Source organism: Pseudonaja textilis, chromosome Z (genome assembly GCF_049901715.1).
Source record: "Pseudonaja textilis isolate UNSWEBS1 chromosome Z, rPseTex1.2, whole genome shotgun sequence".
NCBI classification, from domain to species: Eukaryota; Metazoa; Chordata; class Lepidosauria; order Squamata; family Elapidae; genus Pseudonaja; species Pseudonaja textilis.
The window spans coordinates 110,012,964-110,035,676 of NC_142008.1; the positions used below are offsets into that span (position 1 = coordinate 110,012,964).

The 22,713-nt window shown below is 39.5% G+C and overlaps 1 protein-coding gene across 1 annotated transcript in view; it reads left to right on the forward strand.

Moving 5' to 3' along the window:
- Positions 1-18,243, forward strand: part of LOC113449571 (uncharacterized) — a 60,446-nt gene extending 42,203 nt beyond the window's left edge. The window contains exons 7-11 of the mRNA XM_087917244.1: positions 3,321-4,973; positions 6,458-7,016; positions 9,471-9,607; positions 15,951-16,122; positions 17,419-18,243. Coding sequence (XP_087773370.1) covers positions 3,321-4,973; positions 6,458-7,016; positions 9,471-9,607; positions 15,951-16,122; positions 17,419-17,696 — 2,799 coding nt within the window. The 3' untranslated portion in view covers positions 17,697-18,243. The remainder of the gene's footprint in view (positions 1-3,320; positions 4,974-6,457; positions 7,017-9,470; positions 9,608-15,950; positions 16,123-17,418) is intronic.
- The last annotated feature ends 4,470 nt before the right edge of the window (positions 18,244-22,713 follow it).

Below are 22,713 nucleotides of genomic sequence, written 5' to 3' on the forward strand. Positions count from 1 at the left end.
ATCAACAGGGAACTGTTGGTATGCCTGGGACATATCTAACTTGGCGAAAATGGTGCCGGGTTCAAAGGTGTGTAACAGGTGCTGAATAACAGGGACAGGGTATGCGCTGACCTGTAGGTAACGGTTGAGGGTGGTTTTATAGTCTGCGCAGATTCTTAAACTGCCATCTTTCTTGAGTGGGGTAACTATGGGGGGTCTCCCATTTGGCAAAATCAGTTGGTTCTAACACCCCTTGCTTTAGTAGCTTATCTAGTTCTGCGTCTAACTTGGGACGGATGGCGAAGGGCACCCTGCGCGGCTTAAGGCGCAGAGGAATTGCCTGAGGGTCCACAGAGAAGGAGATGGGGGTGCCAGAATAGCAACCCAGCTCGCTGCTAAACACATCAGAGTAATCTGAAAATAGTGTATCTACGTCAGAAATTGAGACAGCATGGATCCCAGTTACACTAAGGCCGAGGGAGGGGAACCAATCTAGCCCCAACAGACTGGGGAGGGCACCATTAACAACCACTAAAGGCAAATGGCCTTTAAAGGCTTGGAATTGAACTAAAAACTTGCCTTTCCCGAGGACAGGGATGTTCTTGCCCTGGTAGTCCCGCAGTGTCAGGTGGCATCTCTGTAGCTGCTTCTTTGACAGTCTGGGCTGGATCTTCTTTAGGGTATCCCAGGAGATGATTGAAAGTGCCGATCCCGTGTCTACCTCCATCCTGCAGGGTTTACCTTCTAAAGAGATAGAAATTTTGATTTTATTGGGAGTCTGGGAAGTATGGTTAGCGTGGTAGCAGGTATAGCAGTCCTCCACTTGCCTTTGGGAGTTAGAAGGTGGTGGAAGTCTCTGAGGCAAGGTACGCCCTGCTTGACAGACTCTAGCGAGGTGACCCTTCTTTTGGCAATTTAGGCAGATGGCGTTCTTAAACCTGCAGGATGCCCTAGAGTGGGAGCCTCCGCAGGTTAGGCAAATGGAAGGTTGTCTGGGGGCGAAGTTGTTTCTTTGCCCCGCTCCTACCTGTGAAGGCTTCTGTTGCTTAAGACGGTTGATGTCTGATGAGTCTGTGGGGTCTTCATCACTGAGCACTTCCTCTGAATGGATGGTGGAACTGCTGGGCTTTAACGTAGTACTTGAATTTCAGCTGCTGATTGGGCAGAGAGCTCAGCAGCTTGGGCTTCCTCTATGGCAAGAGCTAGGTTCAAGTCCTTTTTTGCTAGTAACCGTCTTTGGAGCCTCAGGTCCCTGACCCCACAGACGATCTGGTCCAATAACATGTCTTCTAGATAGTCTTTGAACCCACACTGCAAGGCAGCTGTCCTCAGAGCTGCCATATACTCGTTGATTGACTCACCCTCTGCCTGTTTTCTAATTCTGAAGGCGAATCTCCTGGCTATCTGCGATGGCTTTGGCGAGTAGTGGTTGGAGAGGATTTCTTGGAGTTCATCCCACGGTACGCTTCTGATAGCGCGAGGGGCGACTAGTGCTGTAGCGGTGTCAAAAACTGCAGCCCCACAATAGCTGAGGAAGTAGGATTTCTTCCTGTGTTCAGCAGCGTCTGCTAAACTGATGGCATCAAGGAAATGGCTGAAACGATTTTTGTATGAGTCCCACGTTTCCTCGGTTGGCTTGAATGGTGGGAATGCTGGATTAGCGTTCATTTTGAAAATGCAGGGTTCGTCTTCTTCAGTCGTATTTTAAAATTCGCGCTCTTAGAAGAGCGTAGGCGGTGACTGTCTCTCTAGGCTACGGAGGCTCTTTGAATTTCACGCTCTTTGTGAGCGCCAGCGGCTGCGGCTACAGTGCCCGTGGCTTCGCTTTCAGTGACTACAGCTCAAAAAGCTACGGAGGCTTTTTTTTAAATTTCGCGCTCTTTGTGAGTGTTGGCGGCTGCTGCTTCAGCGCCCGTGGCTTCGCTCTTCAGTGACCACAACTCTATTGAAAAACACGTCTGGCTAGCCTTCGATCACATCCCATTCTCGTCGCCAGTGTTGTGGAGCGATGGAAGGAAGAGGCAAGAGCCAGAGTGAACAACGAACAGGCTTTATTGCAGGGAATAAAGGGTTGCCGCATCTGCCTTCTAACTAGCAGGTTAGCTGGCGACAACAGACTGGCTCTGCTCGACAGCCGGCTTTTATAGCCGACTGTCAAATGGAGCCAGCCAATGGGAGCGGCTGGTGCTCCCGCTCAAACAGCGGACCTGGTTGGGGACTCCAACCAGTTCCAAAGACATAACAGCATTGACTTCCAACCCTTTCTCTTACAGTAGAATAAGGCATTAAACAGACTACAGCCTTTTGCTTTTCCATAATAGTATGAACAAGTCATTTCTATAAGGATTTATCAATCTAATCTGTAAAACCCAAAATCAAAGTTTCATTCTTTTCCACATCAAGCACGAAATTCAAAAGTGGTTTCCATGTGGAAACAAAAGTACTTATGTCCTTTTCTTTGATCAAGGTAGTCAGTTTTGTCATTTTGGCCAATTCCATCAAGTTTATTAGAAAGACGGAAAATTATCTGTCAGCCTTGGAAGCCATTTTTCTTTGAAAAGTTTTTTATTTTATAACAAAAACAAAGACAAACAAAAAACCCCACCTTTCCATTCAATGGTGTGTCGATTGGGTACATATCTCTTGTGCTCATAATAACAATATCATACATTTCTTACTTGTTTATAACTATTCTAATCAATATTTTATATCACATTTATCAATTGTTGTATTATCATTAACATTATAGTTATTGTCATTCAAAAATATATTTCATCTTTATTTAAATTATATTCATTTTCTTAATCTAATTCAATTGGTTATAATACGATGTACTATTATTACATATTTCAATTTCTTACTCTTCTGTCTAGCCATTCATAAAATAGATTCCAACTTTTATAATAATCTTTTTCTTCCTGTTCTCTAATTGCCATTGTCAATCTACTTATTTATTTATTTTAATTATTTCCTCTTCTGTCGGAATTTTCTCTTTTTTTGAATTTTGTGCAAATACAATTCTAGCCTTGGAAGCCATTTTTTTGGTCGGAGTTTCAAGGCCGCTGCATTTAGTGCTTGGGAAATTGGGAGGGGGGATTGCATGGAGCATTGGAAGCTTAGCCACAAAAACATTCCTTTCTCTAGGAGCCAAGGACAATTTCCCTGCATCTGGATAGGAGTGACTGTGGGTTGTCTCCAGTTAGGATGAAGATATGATTGGGCCATGTGATGGACTTGTCAGCTATAAATTTAAAATGCAGATTTCACACTGACTTACATGATCAATCATATCAAAAACTATTGTCTCCCTAACATCCCAATTTTTTTATTTTTATTTTTAGAGATGTGCTATGGACTTCTCAGAGGCAATATATGTAATAGGCAAATGGAATTCGATGAACTTGTTGAAGCATATTGTGGCTGGTCTGTTTGCACAGTTCTGTACAAAATCCATCTATCATGAAGCAATTACCACTTTTAAAAATATGAACATTGATGAGTTCCTGAGGAATATATCCCACAAGCTTCCTGTAGATATCCGTTGGTTGCAGGATAATGAAATCCAGATTTGTGGTTTCCAAAAAGATGTGGAGAATGTTCTGAAAGCTGTTCATGGAAAGATTGAGAAATATCAGTCTGAAATAATTGAAGTCCAAGTTCAATATGAGTTAGTCCCTTGCACAGTTATAAGCTTGTTCCAAAGGTTATTTCCAACAAACCCTTTGGTAAGCGTAGTAGTCTTGGCCAACGATTTAGTAACCATCATATTTACAGGTCCCCGTCAAAATTTGGTAGAAGTGAAGGAGTACTTTGAGGAATTCATTAGAAGTTTCCAATTTTTACCAGTTTCTCTTTCCGAACCCCAGCTTCAGTTTGTCAAGGCAGAATGGGGTAAGCTCTTTCATAATGGCTTTTTTTGGGAAAGAAACATCCCGGCCGTTTTGGAGATCTCTGAAATGGTTCATGTTGGTGGCTTAAGTGTATCTGAAATAAAAGAAGCTGAAAAGATCCTAATGGAAGAAGTGTATGAAAAATATCAGTCTGAAATAATTGAAGTCAAAGCTCAATATGAGTCAGTCCCTTCCACTGTTATAAAAGAAAGCTCATTCCAGAAGAGATTTCCAACAAGTCCTTTGGTAAGCACAGAAGTCTTGGCCAACGATCCAGCAACCATCATATTTAGAGGTCCCCGTCAGAAGTTGGTAGAACTGAAGGAGCACTTTGACAAACTCCTTAGCGGTTTCCAATTTTTACCGGTCTGTCTCTCCAAACTCCAGCTTCTGTTTGTCAAGGCACAATGGGGTAAACTCTTTCATAATGGCTTTTTTGGGGAAAGAAACATCCCAGCCGTTTTGGAGATCTCTGAAATGGTTCAAGTTGGTGGCTTAAGTGCGTGTGAGATAAAAGAAGCTGAAATGATCCTAATGAAAGAGGTGTCTGAGAAGACTCTGGAGATTGTAGAACAGTTGCAGTGGGTCACCAAGGAGCCAGAGTGGGAAGACTTGTTAAATAGATTAAAGTTTCATGAAGAAGTTGCCATTCATTACACTCCATCCAATCAGGTGACCATAGTTGGCCCTTCTCTTCAGACTGCTGTGGTAGAAAACTATATTGAGGATTACTTAAGAGATAATTCCCCACTGAAAGAAAGTATGATGCTTACTAAACCAGAATTAGTATTAGCTGGGGAGAGACTCCTTCATATTATGAATTGGGAACACCTCAAGGTGAACATTACATTCAAGCCAGGTAATTATATGTTGTCACTGCAAGTGAAAGGACTCCAGAAATTTGTGAAGAAAGCCATTCTTGTGATCAAGAAAGATTTGGATTCCCTGGTATTTGATATGATATCTCTGAAGAAGAAAGCATTATGCATCTATTTCTCCGAAGACGGGGCAGATCTGCTGAACAACATGGCAGATTCCCAGAATTGTATTGCAAAGATGCAAACCCTGGAGAACCACCATTCCAGAAATGATAGAGTCTTGCAAGTAAGTAATAAGTGTTTTTTAAGGCAACCGCTAGTTGTTCTTCTGTGTCCTTCTATCAAATATATATAGGTAGCCCTCAACTTACAAATGCAACTGAGCCCCAAATTGGTTTAGCAAGATAGTTATTAAGTGAGTTTTTCCCCATATTATTACCTTTTAACCCACTGTTGTTAAGTAAATCCCTGTAGTTATTCAGTTAGAACGGTTGTTCGGCGAACCTGGCATCCCCATTGACTTTGCTTGTCCCAGAAGGTGATCATATGACCCCCGGACACCAGCAACCATTATAAACACAGGTCAGTCACTAAGTAATGAATTTTCATTACATGATCATGTTCCCATGTTGTGGCGGTTGTAAGTGTGAAAAAAGGTCCCAAGTAACAGGTTTTTTGTTTAGTGCCTTGGCTGTAAGTCAAGGACTACCTGCATTCATTCCCCTTTTGTATATGTCTTCAAGTCAATGCTGACATCTGTACTAACTCCTGTAGTTTTCTTGGCAACATATCAGAAGAGGTTTGCCATTGCCTCAGTGATGAGATTCAAAAAATTTTACTACTGGTTCTATGGGTGTGACTTGGTGGGCACAGCTTGGTGGGAGTAGCAGGGAAAGGATACTGTAAAAACTCCATTCACACACTATTCCTGGGGGAAGGTTACTCCTATTCCCTCCCCACCCCACTAACCTGCTTTCCAGCTCCGTTCTCCTGTGCAGGGCCACCAAAGAAGACCCAGCCAATCAGCTGGGACTCAGGAGGCAGAGAACAGATGGGGACGGGGCCAGTCAAAGGTGGTGTTTGTGGTTCTTTGCACTACTCAAATTTTCCCCTCCCTGTTCTCCAGAACTGGTCAGAACCTGATGAATACCACCTCTGCATTGCCTGCTTCCTAAGGCTGAGAGGGAGTCACTTGGCATATTTTGTACCTAAGACAGGACTAAAACTCACAGTCTTCCAGTTCCTAACCTAGTGCCTTAACAACTAAACAAACTGGCCCTAGGCTTGTGTCAAATCCCTGAATTGAGGCATGTACCCCAATATAAGTTTCCTGATTTATGATTGATTGGATGTTTCCTCAGTACTAGAACTGGTTTTTTTTTAGATTGGTTTTGTAGTAATAGTCTAAATGGAATTGGGAATAATTCTGGTACACTGAGTTCTAGAAACATACATTAAAACTTGAGGAACAGGGCAGCTCGTATGATTAGGACACCAGGTTGGAAGTTAGCAAAGTCAAGTTCAAGACTTCAGTGCTGCTGTCGGGTGGGGTGAGCTCCCATCCTTTGCTCCAGTTCCTGCATGGGGCATGAAAGGAGGCCTCTACTAGGTGTCGCCCATGCAATGATGATGTCATTGGCTAATTCTGTCAACCCAGAAACTCCTTGGTGCTTCTGTCATGAGTGCAATGCAAATAAAAACTGACATCCACATTTCTAACCCATTTGATTTTGTTCTTACAAAAAATGTTCTTTTTTCCCTCCCTTCCAGGGCTTAGCTGAGGACAACAGGGCTGTGATTTTTGTTGTGGGCATCCAAATCAAAGTGACTTCACTCAAGCAGCATTTGTCAGATTTTATTGCCAAATTCCACAAAGAAACCATCTGTAATACCGAGATATCAACCTTCAGTGATGACAGCCTTAAAGCCCTTTGCAAAACTAACCCACCTCAGTATCCGGTTGGCTTCCATCGCCTAAGAGAAACGGTGTTTTGGATTTGTGGTTCTAGAGAAGATGTTGAAAATATTTCCAGAAAGATTTATACCAAATTAGAAGAAATTTTCACTATAAAGATCCAAAAAGCTCAAGCTGAACAGACAGTTTCCAAGCTTCTGTATGAGACTATCCGTTGGCATCATTGGTCTGATGCCGGATGGTCTACTTTTGACATACTAACCAATCGCTATCTGGAGGAGACATATCGCGAGAAAAAAACGGAGGCACTAGTGCCATGGAATGGAGAAAAACTGAAGGTTAACTTTCTGACAGACGAAGCCTTCATCCCTGGGAAGAAAAAATTCAAGATTAGGAGAGAGATCTGCTTATGGGGTGAGAAGATGTATCTTACTTTATTAAAAATTCTCTTTTAGGATGGAGTGGAATGGAATAATAGAATATTTCCCCCAAAATAAGCCCTAGCATGGTTTTTATACAGTAGAAGTGGAGTAGAGTAAAATATTGCAATCCGTGCAATGCAGTGCGATACAATACAATGCAATAATAATAATGTAATAATAATAACCTTTATTGTCATTGTACATCATGTATACAACGAAATTGGTTTTAGCCTCTACTGGTGCGATCCATAACAAAAATACAAGACAACATGAATAGTATAGAATAATCCTTATACAAGTAATTGGGGGGAAAACTAGTCATATGTTTCCATATATACATGGAGTGATTGTGATTTCGGAGTGACAGCCCATGGGTAGAAGCTGTTTCTGAACCTGTTTGTCTGGCTGGCTATACTTCTGTGTCTTCTGCCCAATGGTAAAAGTGAAAAGAGACACTGGTCAGGATGTGAACCATCCCAACCCAATACGATAGAATACAGTATTTTCCAACCTTGGCAACTTTAAAATGGGTGGACTTCAACTCCCAGAATTCCCCACCCAGAATGGCTGGCTCAGGAATTCTGGGAGTTGAAGTTCACGGTTGAGAAACACATGCATATTATAATCTATATATACTACATATATAATGTATGATGTACATATATAATATATTTAATATAATACAAGGCTGGCTAATAGAATTTTTAGTAGAGGAACTCTCCTGCGAAAGACACTCTGCACCTGCTCAGCTTGAAAGACAAATTGTTTGTATGGTTGAATGCAGCCTTGATTCTGAGAAGGAACGGGCTTAGGAGCAGCGGTGAGTTGTGACTGATTTGACCCAGTTCGGGTGAACTCTAAGCTAACTGGTAGCTAATTTAATGACTGGTTTGGTGAAATCCTACCCCTGGCTGGCCCCTCCCACTCCACCCACCCTTCCCAGGAGTCTCCATGCAGCCCATTTTGGACCCCAGGTAAGTGCAGGGCCTGCATGGAAGTTTGGGGAGGGCAAAAAATGGGCCTCTTGGAGGCTCTGGAAGGCTGAAAATGGGTCTTTTCCCGGTCTCCTGAAGCCCTCTGGACCCTGGGAAGGCCGTTTTCGCCCTCCTGGAGACTCTAGGAACGCCTCTGGAGCCCGGGGAGGGCTGTGGTGCAGGGGGCCAGCTAGGCCACACCCACCATGGCCACGCCCACCCAGCGACCGGGCAAAGAACCGGTTGCTAAAAATTTTGAAGCTCCCTCCTGCTTTAGAAGCCAAGGTGACTTTCTTCATGCTACTGTTCTGATGTTACAACTAAATACTGAGCAGGGGTTCAGAGTCAGGTCATGTAACTGATATATGTTGATATTTAACCTTTTTATCATGGGAAATTAGCAAGCCAACTATGCTAAGCTATGAAAATGTTTTTTAAAAAAGATTTCTTTTATACACACATACACACACACGTACACACACACACACACACACACACACACACACACACACACACACACATAGTTCTTGACTTACGACCACAATCAAGCCCAAAACGCACATATTTTGGAGAGAAGTTACCTGAGGGATGGGCTCTGACTCAGATTGGATCCTGGGCCCCAAATCTCCATTCCTAAGCGAGGCAGATGTTAACTGAGTTTTGCTTCATTTTATGACTTTTTGCCATGGTTGTTAAGTGAATCATTATGGTTGTTAAGGGAATCATGCAGACATTAAGCAAATATGATTTCCCCCATTGTTTTTGATTGTTGGAAGCCAGCTGGGAAGGTTACAAGTGAGATCGCATGACCCCATCTTATATACAGGTAGTCCTTGACTTACAACCCCAATTGAGTCCAAAATTCCTCACACATTTGTTGTAAGTTTTGCCCTCATTTTACAACCTTTCTTGTCACCGTTGTTAAGTGAAACACTACAGTTGATAAGTGAGTAACCTGGCTGTTAAGTGAATCCCCACTGACTTTGCTTGTCAGAAGGTCGCAAAAGGGGATAACAGGACCCTGGGGACAATGTGAACATCATAAATATGAACTAGTTTTCAAGCACCTGAATTCTGATTATGTGTCCCTGGAGATGCTGCACAGTTGTAAGTGTGAGGACAGATCATATGTCACTTTTTTCAGTGTTGTTGGAACTTCGGACAGTCACGAAATGAATAATGGTAAGTTGAGGAGTTATTGCAAAGAAGGAGTCAAGCTATTCTCCAAAGTCCCTGAGGGCAGGAGAAGGAGCAATGGATAGAAACTAATTAAGAAGAGAAGCAATCTAGAACTAAGGAGGAATTTCCTAACAGGGAGAACAATGAATCAATGGAACCACTTGCCTTCAGAATTTGTGGGTGCTCCATCACTGGAAGCTTCTCCATGGTCAAAAATGTTCTTCCCATCTATACATGTATCATAGGAGGGCCTCTTCATTTATTCATTTGTTCAATCCATTTATTTGTTGCAGACAAGAATATTGCTCCCTTCTGGGACACCATCGATGAATCTTTAATTAAGAAAGTGGAACTGCAGACACATTCAAAGGAATATCAGGATGTGGTGGATAAGTTCAACAAGACAGCTGGGAAGTACAAAGTTGTCAAAGTAAGTTGTGATTAATTGGAGACTTTGCTATTAAGATTAATTAATATAGACCAATCTTTTCCAAACTTAGCAACTTTATGATGTCTGGACTTCAACTCCCAGAATTCCCTAGCTAGTATGTATTTTTTAAGGCAACCCATTCTCGAAACCAGGTTATAAACTTCAGACTATAATATATAAGCACAGAATAAGCACAAAGCAGGGGAAAAGACAGAGAAAAATAACTACACTAATTTTAGATTATTTAAGCAAGAGAGACTAGTCATATATTACAGTAGCAACAAACTTTCTTTTAAAGTTGAGATTTGATATTGCTCATTTCATGATAAAGTGTCAGAATATTCATGAACCGGAAGAGACATGGTAACAAGGTCAGCTAACGAGAGTTGAATTAGAAACTGAAGGGCCTGGCTCTGCAGCTCTGAGTGCTGTGCTGAGAACTGAAACTAGTCTGCTCTGAGCTAAAAGAATTTACTATTGGTATTGTACATTTTAATCATGTATATAAAGAAGTTAATGAATCCTGCTGAATCAGTCGTCTATGAATGCTTTCTGGATTTGATTTCTGCAATAAACGCTGACAGGTTATGGGTAGCCCAAAGCACACAAAAAGACTGAATTGTAATTGAAGCAGAGACTGCCTCTGTTTAAAAAGAGAAACCAGGCAAAGAAGGCTTTGCAGGATGGCTGTTGTTGAAATTCATGAGAGCTCTCTGCCTTGTTTGGGACAGAAGAACTATTGTATATAATTTGGGCTGCAAAGATGGGGTGTTTCCTAAAGGCTAAGGAACTGTGGGATATTGTTGTAAATCCACCCCAGGCACCTGCAGCTGCAGATCAGAAATAATGCATGATAAAGCAATCACTTACATCATCTTAAGTTTAGAAGATGAACAAGTTATCAATGTAGCTGATTTAAAGACTGCAAAGGAGGTCTGGCTGAAGTTGAGAAGTCTGCATGTGAGTGTGTTGGAAGAAATATCCTTCTGGGTTCAGTTCCAAGTGGGGAAAAAGGCACTGGAAACAAGGAGGCTGTTTAGAAGGTTTAATGGTGGCAGGACTACATGGCCTGGAGAAGGATGATCACATGCTTAAAGCTGAAGGAAGAGATCAAAAGAAGGCTGAAGTGCTGAGAGTGCCTGGGTTTTGTTCTGGGTTTTGTCAGACTCCCATGGGGCCATGCAGGGGCAACTTGTAGGCTGTCCTGAATTCCAGGGTTGGTTGAGCCTTGCTGGAGGATGATGCACTGAAAAGGGCTTTTGGCACTTGCTATAGGTTTTCCTGGAGATCTTCGTTATGTAAAGTATTCTGGCCCAGGCCTTAATGGTCCACCCATTAACAAAGGTGGGGGTGAATTTCTGCTTCTGAGGTGAGTTTCTGCTCTTGAGTTTCTACTCTTTTTAGGGGCAATATTCTGCCTTTTTATTATTTCCTAGGATATTTCAATTTTCAAGGAGAGGTGTAGATGCTAACTTCCTACAAGTGTGTCAGCAATATTGTACAATTATCAAGGAAGTTATACAGAGCCAGTTTGCAACCAGGAAAAATCTGTGGAGCAGCATTTTGTACAAATGCAAACTTTGTTGAGCTAGAACAGTGTGTGTTGCAGATTCCTGAATCTCAGAGAATGCTGTTGGTGGGACACGTGGGACATTGTTTCTGCAGTATTTGAATGCAAACCAGAGCAGAAATTGCATTTGGAGGCCGTAAAGACTTGTTTAATAGCTGAAGAGAACAAACGCCATTTTAGAAGTCACGAGGAGAAATTCCTGAGGTGGGGGCCCAAGGAGCAGAGAGATAAGAGCAATGGAAAGTTCCACAGACTGGCTGTCTCTAAAGACAAGAGCAACAGGCAAGTTGTCTGCAGATAAGAAAAAAGCAGTAGAAGAGATCAGATTACAGCCCAGCAACAGAGGAGGTGTTTCATTTGTGGTAAAAACACACATTTAAAGAAGAACTGTTTGCAAAGAAAAAAATGTTTGCAAGAAAGAAATTATTTGCAAGTCAGGAATTATTTGCAAGGAAGACAGTCGGCGGATGGACAAGTTGCTGTGGCAAAAGTCAGCTATTGCAATAGCAGAGACAAATGGTTGATAGACAGTCAAGCAATTGTTAACAATTCTACATTGTTTTACAGGATGGATTCAGCTGGTGGAGATGCAGTAGCCTTGGCAAATGGCCAGAAGGCTAAAGTCATTGGAAGAGGTAGTGAGCAAATTCCATATCTGGAAACGAGTTTTAGTAATATATTATGTATGCCTGAAATGGAACGTAATTTATTAAGTGTCTCTAGTCTAGACCAAAAGGGGTTTGAGACCACATTTGTAAATGGGCAGTGTGTCATAAAGAGAAATGGAATTGTATGTGCAAAGGGCATAAAATAATCTTTATATGTTGTAAAGACAAAAGGTTCAATTTTGCAAAAGATGGACCAGTTTGAAGAAGGATTGAATTTAAAGGGATGTAAGGCTTATTTGGATTGTGCAATATGCATATCATCAAAGTTCAAGGCATTCCCAGTGAGCAAGAGTAGCACAGGGCAGACAACAAGAATTCTAGAGCTGGTACATGCAGATTTAGTTGGGCCAATGCAAGCCAGTTTGGGAGGAGTAAAGTATGCACTGGTCATTGTAGTTGATTATAGCAGGTTTGGATTCTGCTATTTACTAAAGAGTAAAATAGAGGTGCTACAGAAATTTAAGCAATGGATAAGCTTCATAGAAAGAAGGCATAAACAACAGGTGTCAGCTGCAAACTGATAAGAGGTTCAGAATTCATGTCAAAAAGTTTTCAACAGTGCTTGGGACAGTTAAGAATAAAACACAGACACATAAATCCGTACCCAATAGCTGAGAATCGTGTTGCTGAGAGACGGAATGGAGTCTTACAAACCATGAAGGACTCATTGCTAGAGATTTCTGGTCTGAGCAGGTCATATTTGGGTGAAGTCATGGTGATTGCTAATTATTTAATTGATTGAGGAGTTCCTCTATTAATGATATTCCATATGCAGTGCTATATGGAAGAAAACCATCTCTGGCACATTTAAGAGTTTTTGGAAGCAATGCATGGGTGCATATTCCAAAAGTAATAAGAAGAAAGGGACACCAAAGGCTAGAAAGCTCAGGTTTATGGGCTAAGAGCCAGGCTCAAAGAGCTATTGCTTTAGCGATGGGAGTAAGAGAATAGTGATTTCCAGGTCTGCTAGCTTTGCAGAGCAAAATTGAAACAGAATTCATGCAAATTTATGGAATGATTCACTTAGTGATGGTGATCCACTTAGTGATGGTAACTCACTTAGTGATGGTAACTCAGTGACTGTGTCAGTGTTCAGGGAGGAGAAGCTGAAAAAGATACGAAGCAAGAGAGGGTTGAAGCACTAGAGCAGTCAATGCCATGCAGGTCAGAGTGATGGAGTAAAGGGATTCCACCTAATAAGTATTCTGCTAGTAAGTTAAAGTGTGTAATCTATGATATGAGCCAAGAAACAATAACAAAGTTTTGGCACTACCTAAAATTAAACAAGTAAAATGGAAGGAAGCCATGGACAAGGAAATGAAATCCATGGCTGGACATGACATGTTCACTTTTATGACTTTGCCACAGGGTAGCAAAGTTGTAGGATGCAAGTGGGTATACAAGAAGAAAGTACTGCTCAATAATGAGGTACAATGTAAAGCAAGGTTAGTGGCACAAGGGTTTTCACAGATGAAAAATGTGCACTATGATGAGGTATTTGTGCTGTTGAAAGGCTGGAAAATGCCTTTCTTCTAAGGATTCGGTTTTCCTGCTGGGAGTGCTCCAGTACAAGGACACAGACAGAGACAACTGCTTGGAAGCTGGTTTATTCTTCAGGAAGGCAAGAGATAGCAAGAAGTCTGCGTTCCTGGGGCTAGCCATCTTTGTATAATAAACTCCTGATTTTTATACCTTTTCTCCTTTTGTGCGTGAGTGCTTGTGTTTGTATTTCTTAATGTTTTAAATCCTGTCAGGGGGTTGTCTTCATTTCTGCCAGAGGGTAAACTCTGCGGGGTGGTTTGATTGGATTATCAGTTTCATCCTAATGTTTTCTTATATTTGTTTGGTGGCAATCTCCTGTCTGCTATGGAATTTATTTCGTATCTTTTGTCTATTTGTTTTGCTGATTTGGCATGACCTTTTGTTTGTAAGGGATTTCTTTTTCTTGTTTCCCTAGCTTTCTTAATTACTTGGCTTTTGTCTAGGGGGCTTCTTTCAATACCTTTTATCAAATCTCTTTTCCTATGCAAGTTTGTTTTATGACTGGCCTGATGTTCCCTTTGGGCTTTTCCTGCTTGGGTATCACCACTGTCCTCATGAAGTTCCCTTTCCACAATGCCAACTGTAAAGAGTGAAAGCATCAGGCTGGCACTAGCATTGGCAGTGGCACATGGCCATAAAATTTGGCATTTTGACATAACCACTGCATTCCTCAATGCAGAATTAGAGGAAGAAATGTATATGGTTCAAACACCAGGGTATGAAAGTAAAAAGCCTAACACAGTGTATTGAACAAGGCCATGTATGGGCTGAAGCAGTCAGCCAGGAAATGGAATATATGCTAGATAAGGCATTGAAGGGTCTTGGGTTCAAGAGTTGCAAGGCTGATGGTTGCATATACACTGGAAAGTTTCAAGATGGGGATTGTCAACTATTACCATTTGTGGATGATCTTTGCTTCATTACAAAGGATGTATCACAGGTAAAGGAATGTGCTAATAAGTTGTAGAAGAAATTGAAATTAAAAAATTTGGGAGAAATAAAAATGATCTCAGTATGCAGATACAAAAGACTGAGAAAGATGCTTATATTCTCAGTCAAAAAAGAAAAATTGAACAGCTGTTGGAGAGATAAAACATGAAAGATTGTAATACTGCTCCAACACCTATGAGTACAGATTTTTATAACAGTTTGGGGAAGATGAAAATGAAGCCTGTGATCCAGAAATATATCAGTCAGCAATAGGGAGCCTGTTATATCTGTTACAGTGCTCCAGATCAGACATAGCTTGTGCAGTAAGCATTTTGAGTAATTTTACTGCTGCACCAACGCAATTGCATTGGATGGGTGTAAAAAGAATTCTCAGGTATTTGAAGGGAACTTGATTTGGGGTCTTCAAATACAGGTCTCTGAAGAATTAAAATTGAATTGCTATGTTTATAGTGATTATGCAAATGATGTAAAAACCAGAAAGTCCAATTCTGAGATTGTGGTATTGTTTGGAGGGTCTTTAATTGGTTGGAAGTCCAGAAAGCAAACAACTATAGCCATTTCTACTGCAAAGGCAGAATTTATTGCTTTGTCTGAACTCTGTTCAGAGATAACTTGGTACATACAGCTGTTATAGGATTTAAATGTAAAAGTAAATGAAGCTCAATCAGTTTATGAGGATAATGCTGCCTGCATTAAAATGGCAACAGGTGACAGAGTAAAAACCAGAAGCAAGCATGTGGACATTAAAGATTGTAATGTAAGAGAAGCCATCAAAGATAAATTGATTAGTTTGCTTCACTGTGCATCAGAAGACAATCTGGCTGACATAATGGCTAAGCCATTGGATGGAGTGCACCATGGGAAGAATATTAAATTAGTTGGGTTTATGTCTCTTCCAGTCATGAAGGGAGTGTCAGAACATTCATGACTGACAGAGACATGGTAACAAGGTCAGCCAATGAGACTGAATTAGAAACTGAAACTGAAGGAGCCTGGGTGTAGCCCTGCAGCTCTGAATGCTGTGCTGAGAACTGAAACTAGCCTTCTCTGAGCTCTGAAGTTACAAACTTGTCTGGGCTTGTTTGTAACTACTACCACTTTGGAAGAATACTATTGGTATTGTACATTTTACTCATATATTATTATGCGTATAAAGAAGTTAATGAATCCTGCTGAATCTGTTGTCTATGTGTGCTTTCTGAATTTGATTTCTGCAATAAACACTGACATAAAGTGTGTGATATTTTATGATAGCAAAAAGTCACAAAACTATAGGTTAGTTCTCTTATACTTTTTTCAATCTACAATTTTAAGATCTTTTTATAAAAAAAATCTTTCTTTCTTTCTTTCTTTCTTTCTTTCTTTCTTTCTTTCTTTCTTTCTTTCTTTCTTTCTTTCTGTCTGTCTGTCTTCCTTCTTTCCTTTCCTTCTTTCCTTCCTTCCTTTCCTTTCTTTCCTCCCTCCCTCCCTTGTTTCATTTTCCTTCCTTCCTTTCTTTCCTTCCTTCTTTCCTCTTTCTTTTCTTATTTCTCTTTCCCTCCCTCCCTTCTTCTGACAAACAAGGCTCAATAAAATAAAATGACTTACCAAGGTCTGGGTTTTTTCCTTATAGGTAGAGAGGATCCAAAACCGATATTTGTGGGTTTCCTATTGTTGGAAAAAAAGTTGGATGGAAAAGAAAAATCCAGAAAGGATACAGAATGAACTCATTCTTTATCATGGAACGCAGTCAGACAAGTATTCCTCTATCTGTAATATTGGCTTCAAAAGTGCTTTTCGAAAAAGTAAGAAACTGAAAAGGGGTTTTTATTGCTCTTTCCCAAAGGCTGTCTATTCTTGGAACAAATAAATCGATCAGTAAAGAATCCAAGTTGGTCCAAGTATGTTTTTGCTGCTGGTTTGTGTTATCCTCAAAAAGCAACCTATTTCCTGAATAGCATAAACCTCAAACTATTAACTTTTGTAGCACTGTAACTTACATTTTTAGAACAAAAAAATCACCAAAAGGATACCCTGCCCTTCAGCTGATGGAGAAAGCTTATTTCCTTCCATCAATTTTGGTTTGCTTTTTATTTGCAGCTCAGAGGTTGAGCTATAGTAATGTCAATCAATCAATCAGAACAGAACTGGAAGAGAACTTGGAGGTCTTCTAGTCTAACCTCCTACTCAAGCAGGAGATCCTATATCATTTCAGACAAATGACTGTCCAGTCTCTTCTTAAAAGCCTCCAGTGATGAAGCACCAATAGCTTCTGAAGGCAAGCTGTTCCACTGGTTAATTGTCCTCAGTGTAAGGAAGTTTCTCCTTAATTCCAGATGAATTAAGTCTGAGCAATGTCCTGGAAAGATGAATTGCATAGACCAATATTCATCTTTTACATGTTACTAATTCTAAATGTGCATATCATCTGGGTTTATGAGGATTAAAAATATGGCCCACATTTTCTTGACCTTATTAAAACTTTATCACATTTCCAAGATCTAATGCAAGATCAAAGGTTCATGAATAATGGAAAATCCACACTGGTCATATGTGTGTAAATTCATGGTAGTCTGACCATATTTCTTATCAGTACAAATAGAGGTAGTCCTTGTCTTACAGTGGTTCACTTAGTGACCATTCAAAGTTACAACAGCACTGAAAAGTGACATGATCATTTTTCACCCTTATGACCATGGTCGTGTGATTAAAACTCTCATACTTGGCAACTGACTCAAATTTATGATGGTTGCAGTGTCCCAGGATCTGATCCCTGTTTGCAACCTTCTGAGAAACAAAGCCAATGGGGAAGCCAGATTCATTTAATAGCTGTGTTACTAATTTAACAAGGGATTTACTAACAACTGTGACAAGAAAGGTTGAAAAATGGGAAAAACTCATTTAACAATGTCTTGCTTAGCAATGGACAATTTGGGGCTCAATTGTGGTGATGAGTCAAAGTCCACCTGTACAAAAATAAATAAAAAATGATACCAATGAGTCTTCTAAGTTCTAAGCTGATATGGAAGAAGTGTGCCGAACAGTGAGAAATAATGGAGTAACTGTACAATAAATATGATGCTCTCTTTTGTTTTTTCTAGAATGCCTCTTCGGACAAGGGATTTATTTTTCTGTGGGTGCTGCCCATTCTGTGATCTACGCCAAACCAGATCCCCAAGGGCTCCGATACATTTTTCAAGCTCGAGTTCTTACTGGGGAATATAGTTGTGGAAAAGAAAATATGGTATTGCCTCCAGTGAAACAAGAGGGAAATGGTCTCTATGATAGCTTGGTGGATGTCCTTTTCAATCCAAATATTTTTGTGATCTTTTTTGATGATTTCGCTTACCCTGAATACTTAATCACCTTCCGTGACTAGGTATCTTCATAGCTGTTATGAGAGATCGGAATCTACCTCAATGGAATACAACTGGAAACATGCAGATCCTCTCACTTGAAGAAGGAAGAAACAATTTCAGGCTATATATAGTGTATTGTTTGAGGGGAGGTTGGGGAGGATAATGAAACATGCAATTCAATTTCAAGTGGAGATCTTAAGGATTTATGTCAGGAACTTAGAAATGAATTGTACCGTTCCTAATTTATCCTCCTAAATCCATTTATTTATATGCTCCAGCTATTTTGTAATTCTCTGCCACCCTGAGATTAAGTGTAAATATTGAATGAAGTAAATATTAAGGGTAGTTCTAACCATCAAAAGGTTATCTGTGTTTGGTTTGGTTTGGTTTGTTTTATCTTTCCAAAATCATGCTGATAACAGAAAAAATGGAGGAGATATCATTATAGAATGAAGATTTAGTTTCTTTTCCCTTGTCGTCAAATATCCAATTCTTCTGGCTATTGCTCATTTCTGCTTCCAATATGTCAGCTTTTCTAAAATCCACATGTAAACAATAAACATTATGCAGTACAACTATTGTTTTGGGGTTGTTGTTTTTTGTCCATAACACTAATGTAAAGTTGTAGAGGGTTTTGAAAATTGGGGGTCTATTGCATTTGCAGAAAGAAATTATTTTGGGGTAGTTCTGCTTTAATCCTTGGCATATTTTTAGTCAATTAGGCCAAAAGTATAATGCGTGACCAAACATTGCCTTCTGTGAATCTTCAGGACAGCAGAATCTAGGATATAGGTCTTTAGATGGATGGATAGATGCCAGATCCATAAAGGTAAAGGAAAAAATTTCCCCTGTTGAGCTATGTCTGACTTTAAGGGGCAGTGCTCATCTCAATTTCTTGGCTGAGGGAGCCGGAGTTGTCTGAAAATATTTTCGTGGTCATGTGGCCAGCACGACTACATTGAAACACATAGAACATTGTTACTTTCCTGCTGAAGTGGTACCTATTTATCTACTCGCATTTGCATGCTTTCGAACTGCTAGGAGGGCAGTGACAAGGTCCTATATATATTAAAATACTGTATATTTGAATGTGTCATTGGATTAGTAAATCGTTACTGGCAATATAATTTGTTCTGCCCAGAGGTAAGAGTTGGTAAGTCAAACCACCACTGTACAGCCAGCATAGAGTGAACTTACTCCCTTACTCCCTTTCATATTTTATCACTTCTTCCCCACCTTTTTTTAGAAGTTACATTTTCCCCTCGTAGAAATATATGAATATTAATTTAATTTTTACCTTTTTCCTCCAACAGTCTTGGAATCAAGGAGCATAAGGCTTGAAGGACATCTTAGCATTGGGCAAAGATGATCAATTGCAAATATAGGTAGTTCTTGAGTTATAATGGAGCCCAATATTTTCCTTGCTAAGTAAGACAGTTAAGTGTTTTGCCCCAATTTTCCATTCCTTGCCACAATTGTTAAATGAAGTGTTGCAGTTATTGTTAGTTATACGGTTATTAAGAGAAAAGGGAATCATATGACCTCAGGACACTAAAAAAGTCATAAATATATGTTAGTTATCAAGCATCAGAATTTTAATCACATGACCATGGGAGATGCTGCACCAGCTGTAAGTGAAAACAGTCACAGGTCACTTTTTTCAGTGATGTAATCGGGTCTTCAAACTTGATAACTTTTAAGACTTGTGGACTTCAACTCCCAGAATTCTTCCTCCAGTCATATTAGTTCTGGAATTCTGAGAGTTGAAGTCCACAAGTCTTAAACTTGCTAAGTTTGAAGATCATTGCTTTAAATGATCACTGAATGAATTGTTGTAAGTCAAGGACTTCCTTTATTTTACTGCTGCCTGGCAATTGTATAAAGAAAGCCTTAGCCATTAAGAAAAATGTCAGTTAAATTGGTTTAATTCTTAACAGAAGTTTACCCTGTTGTATTTCAACAGTTTTATAAAAAGTAAACGTTACTCTTGAAGCAATTCAAGTACTAATGTTTTTATAATGCAGAGGGTTAAGATTTCTTCTATACCAGTAGAAATAATACATTTAGCAGCAATTCTGTAGGAACCATGTACTGTTTCTTGGAGAAAAAAATAAGACTCCCTTTTGGCATTTCTTCAAATGAACCCAATTGTATGATTAGTGAATAGAAAATGTAAAATGGTCTGGGTTTTTTTTTCTTAGTATTTTAAGTTGATTCTCAGGACGATCCAGAATGAAGAACCTCTGTTCATCCTCACATTGAAATATCCACTCCAATATCCGCTCCCTAAAATTATTCTAGAGAGAGAATATTTGTGAGTTGGCTATTAAAAGAAAATTCAATGTTTAAAAAAAATGCTAAAATTACCTGATGTAAGCAAGCATAATTTTTATAAGTGTTCTTCATTTAATGACACTCATGTAATACAACTGTACAATAATTCACAACACCAAGATTTTGCAAAGCAAATTAAAAGAATCAGAGTAACCATATTATGCATAACTGTAGCATAAGCATAGATTTATTTTAGGTACTGTTTATTATTTATTCAGTTTTTGCATCCATGGTTGAAGAGAAAGTGTAGTATGAATGATTCCCCCTTCCCGGATTTAATTTAAACTTTCTACGAAACTCTCAATCTCTAATCGTAGTTATTCTCTGATTTAACATTACAGTAGCTAGCACTAGAACTAGCCCTTAGATTTATATGCCACTTAGTGCTTTGGTAATTATAGTAATTAATATGATGCTTTGAAATTCCACAAAAGAAACAAGGTGGTATGTCAAGTCTTTCTAGCTTTCCTATGTCATACTTTATATTAAAAAGGTTGCAAAATAACATCTAAAGAATAGAATTATTTGAAAATAATTACTGGTAATTCTCCCCCAACACACAAGATCTGTTATCTGGAAATGCACGCAGATACATGCTTTCTAAGTTGCTAAGATATCTTTCAAGATTGTACCCTTAATTCATTATCTGAACCATAAAAAACCCAATCACTCTGGTTATAAATTTTTTGTTTGCCATCTGTATCATTTCTTTAACCTAATCATAGCAGAGGATTATACTTCTGATTTTGAAATCTTCTACAAGCGTCATCTGCACTTTCAGTGTATTGGAATGCTCTATTTGGAAATCTGCCCAACTTCCAGAGTGATGAAGTAAAAATTGGGGCATCTTAATATAATGTGGAACCTTTTAAATCAGCCATACATGCACTCTAAGTGCCACTTCTGACAATGGCTGTCATTGGGTGAAGGCATATTTGAAGTTTTGCACATTTACAGACCCATTGCTTCATATTGTATCAGTAACAAATAAAAATAGCTATTGGATGTGATATAGTAAAAGTAATATACAAAATAATAAATTAACAGCCTTCAAAGGATCATAATGATGATGAAATACCATATACAAAAGATTCTAACCATATTTAGAAGTTTAGAAAATATTAAAGGATGCATTTAATCTCATAAAAATACAAATATTTATTATTTATTTGTTTCTATTCTACCCTGGTTTTTCTCCAAGAGGTAACAATATCACTTTTTAGATATTTTGTTCTGCATAATAACCTTTGAGATAGGTTCAGTCAAGAGATAGTTCACATCAAATAGAGTTTCCTTTCCTTGCAGTCCCTTTACCAACAACCTGATTATTTCTGTACCATACAGATGGTCTTCAATTGACATCCATTCATTCAGTGACTGCGAAGTTATGATGGCCCTGAAGAAAGTGACTTGTGATGTCCTCTCACTTATGACTATTGCAGCTTCCCTACTGGACATGATCAAAATTCAGGTTCTTGGCAACTGGCATATTTTTACATCAGCTGCAAAGTCCTCGGCAGAGGTAGTATTCGGTGAGTTCTGACCAGTTCTGGCAAACCAGTAGCAGAAATTTTGAGTAGTTGGCAAATACCACCTCTGACTGGCCCTGCCCCCATCTATTCTCTGCCTCCCGAGTCCCAGCTGATAGGCTAGGTCTTCTTTTGTTGCCCTGCACAGGAGAATGGAGCTGAAAAGCAGGTTAGTGGGGTGGGGAGGGAATGGGATTTTGCAGCAACCTTCCCCTGCCATGCTCACCAAGCCATGCCATGCTGACTAAGCCACACCCACAGAACCAGTAGTAAAAAAATTGAATCCCACCACTGGTCCTGGGGTCAATCATCATGTGTGCATCATCCCAGCCTGCTTCCAGCAAGCAAAGTCAATGGGGGAGGCTGGATTCACTTAATTGTGTGATTCACTTAACAATCATGCCAAAAATGTCATAAAGTTGTGAATCATTTAAACTGCTTTGCTTAGTAATGGAAATTCTGTATCCAATTGTGGACATAAGTCTAGATAGTCCTCGACTTACAACCATAATTAACCCCAACATTTCTGTTTCTCAGCAAGAACAGCTGATAAGTGAGTTTTGCTCCATTTTACAACCTTTCTTGTACAGTTGTTAAGTGAATCACTTAAGTTATTAAGTTAGTAACACAGTTCTAAATTGAATCTGGCTTTCCCATTAATTTTGCTCGTCAGAAGGTTGCAAAAAGAGATTAAATGGTGCGGGGTCACTAAAACCATCATAAAAATGAGTCAGTTGCCAAGCAGCCAAATTTTGATCACATGACCATTGGATGCTGCAACATTTGTAGATGTGAAAAATGGTCATAAATCACTTTTTTCAGTGATGTTGTAAGTTTGAATGGTCACTAAACCAAAGATTGTAAGGCAAGGACTCCTTGTATCTTTATTGTGTCTATTATTTGCACATTTGCAACCACAGGTCTTCTTATGATTAACACAGCTAAGTTAACAATACTTTTGTTGACCTCTCTATTTATTTTTTTTAACTGTATTGGGTCAAGCATTATCCGATGTCAGCAAACAAGAGAAAATAAAGAAATAACATCTATGCTTCTTCCTCTGGGTTTTCATCTCTAGTCTATTAATCATTTGAGAGAAGTAGTTGCATTATTATGCTTTTTCATGATTAATAACCTATAAAATTTATAACTGTGACCATAATTTTAAGGTATA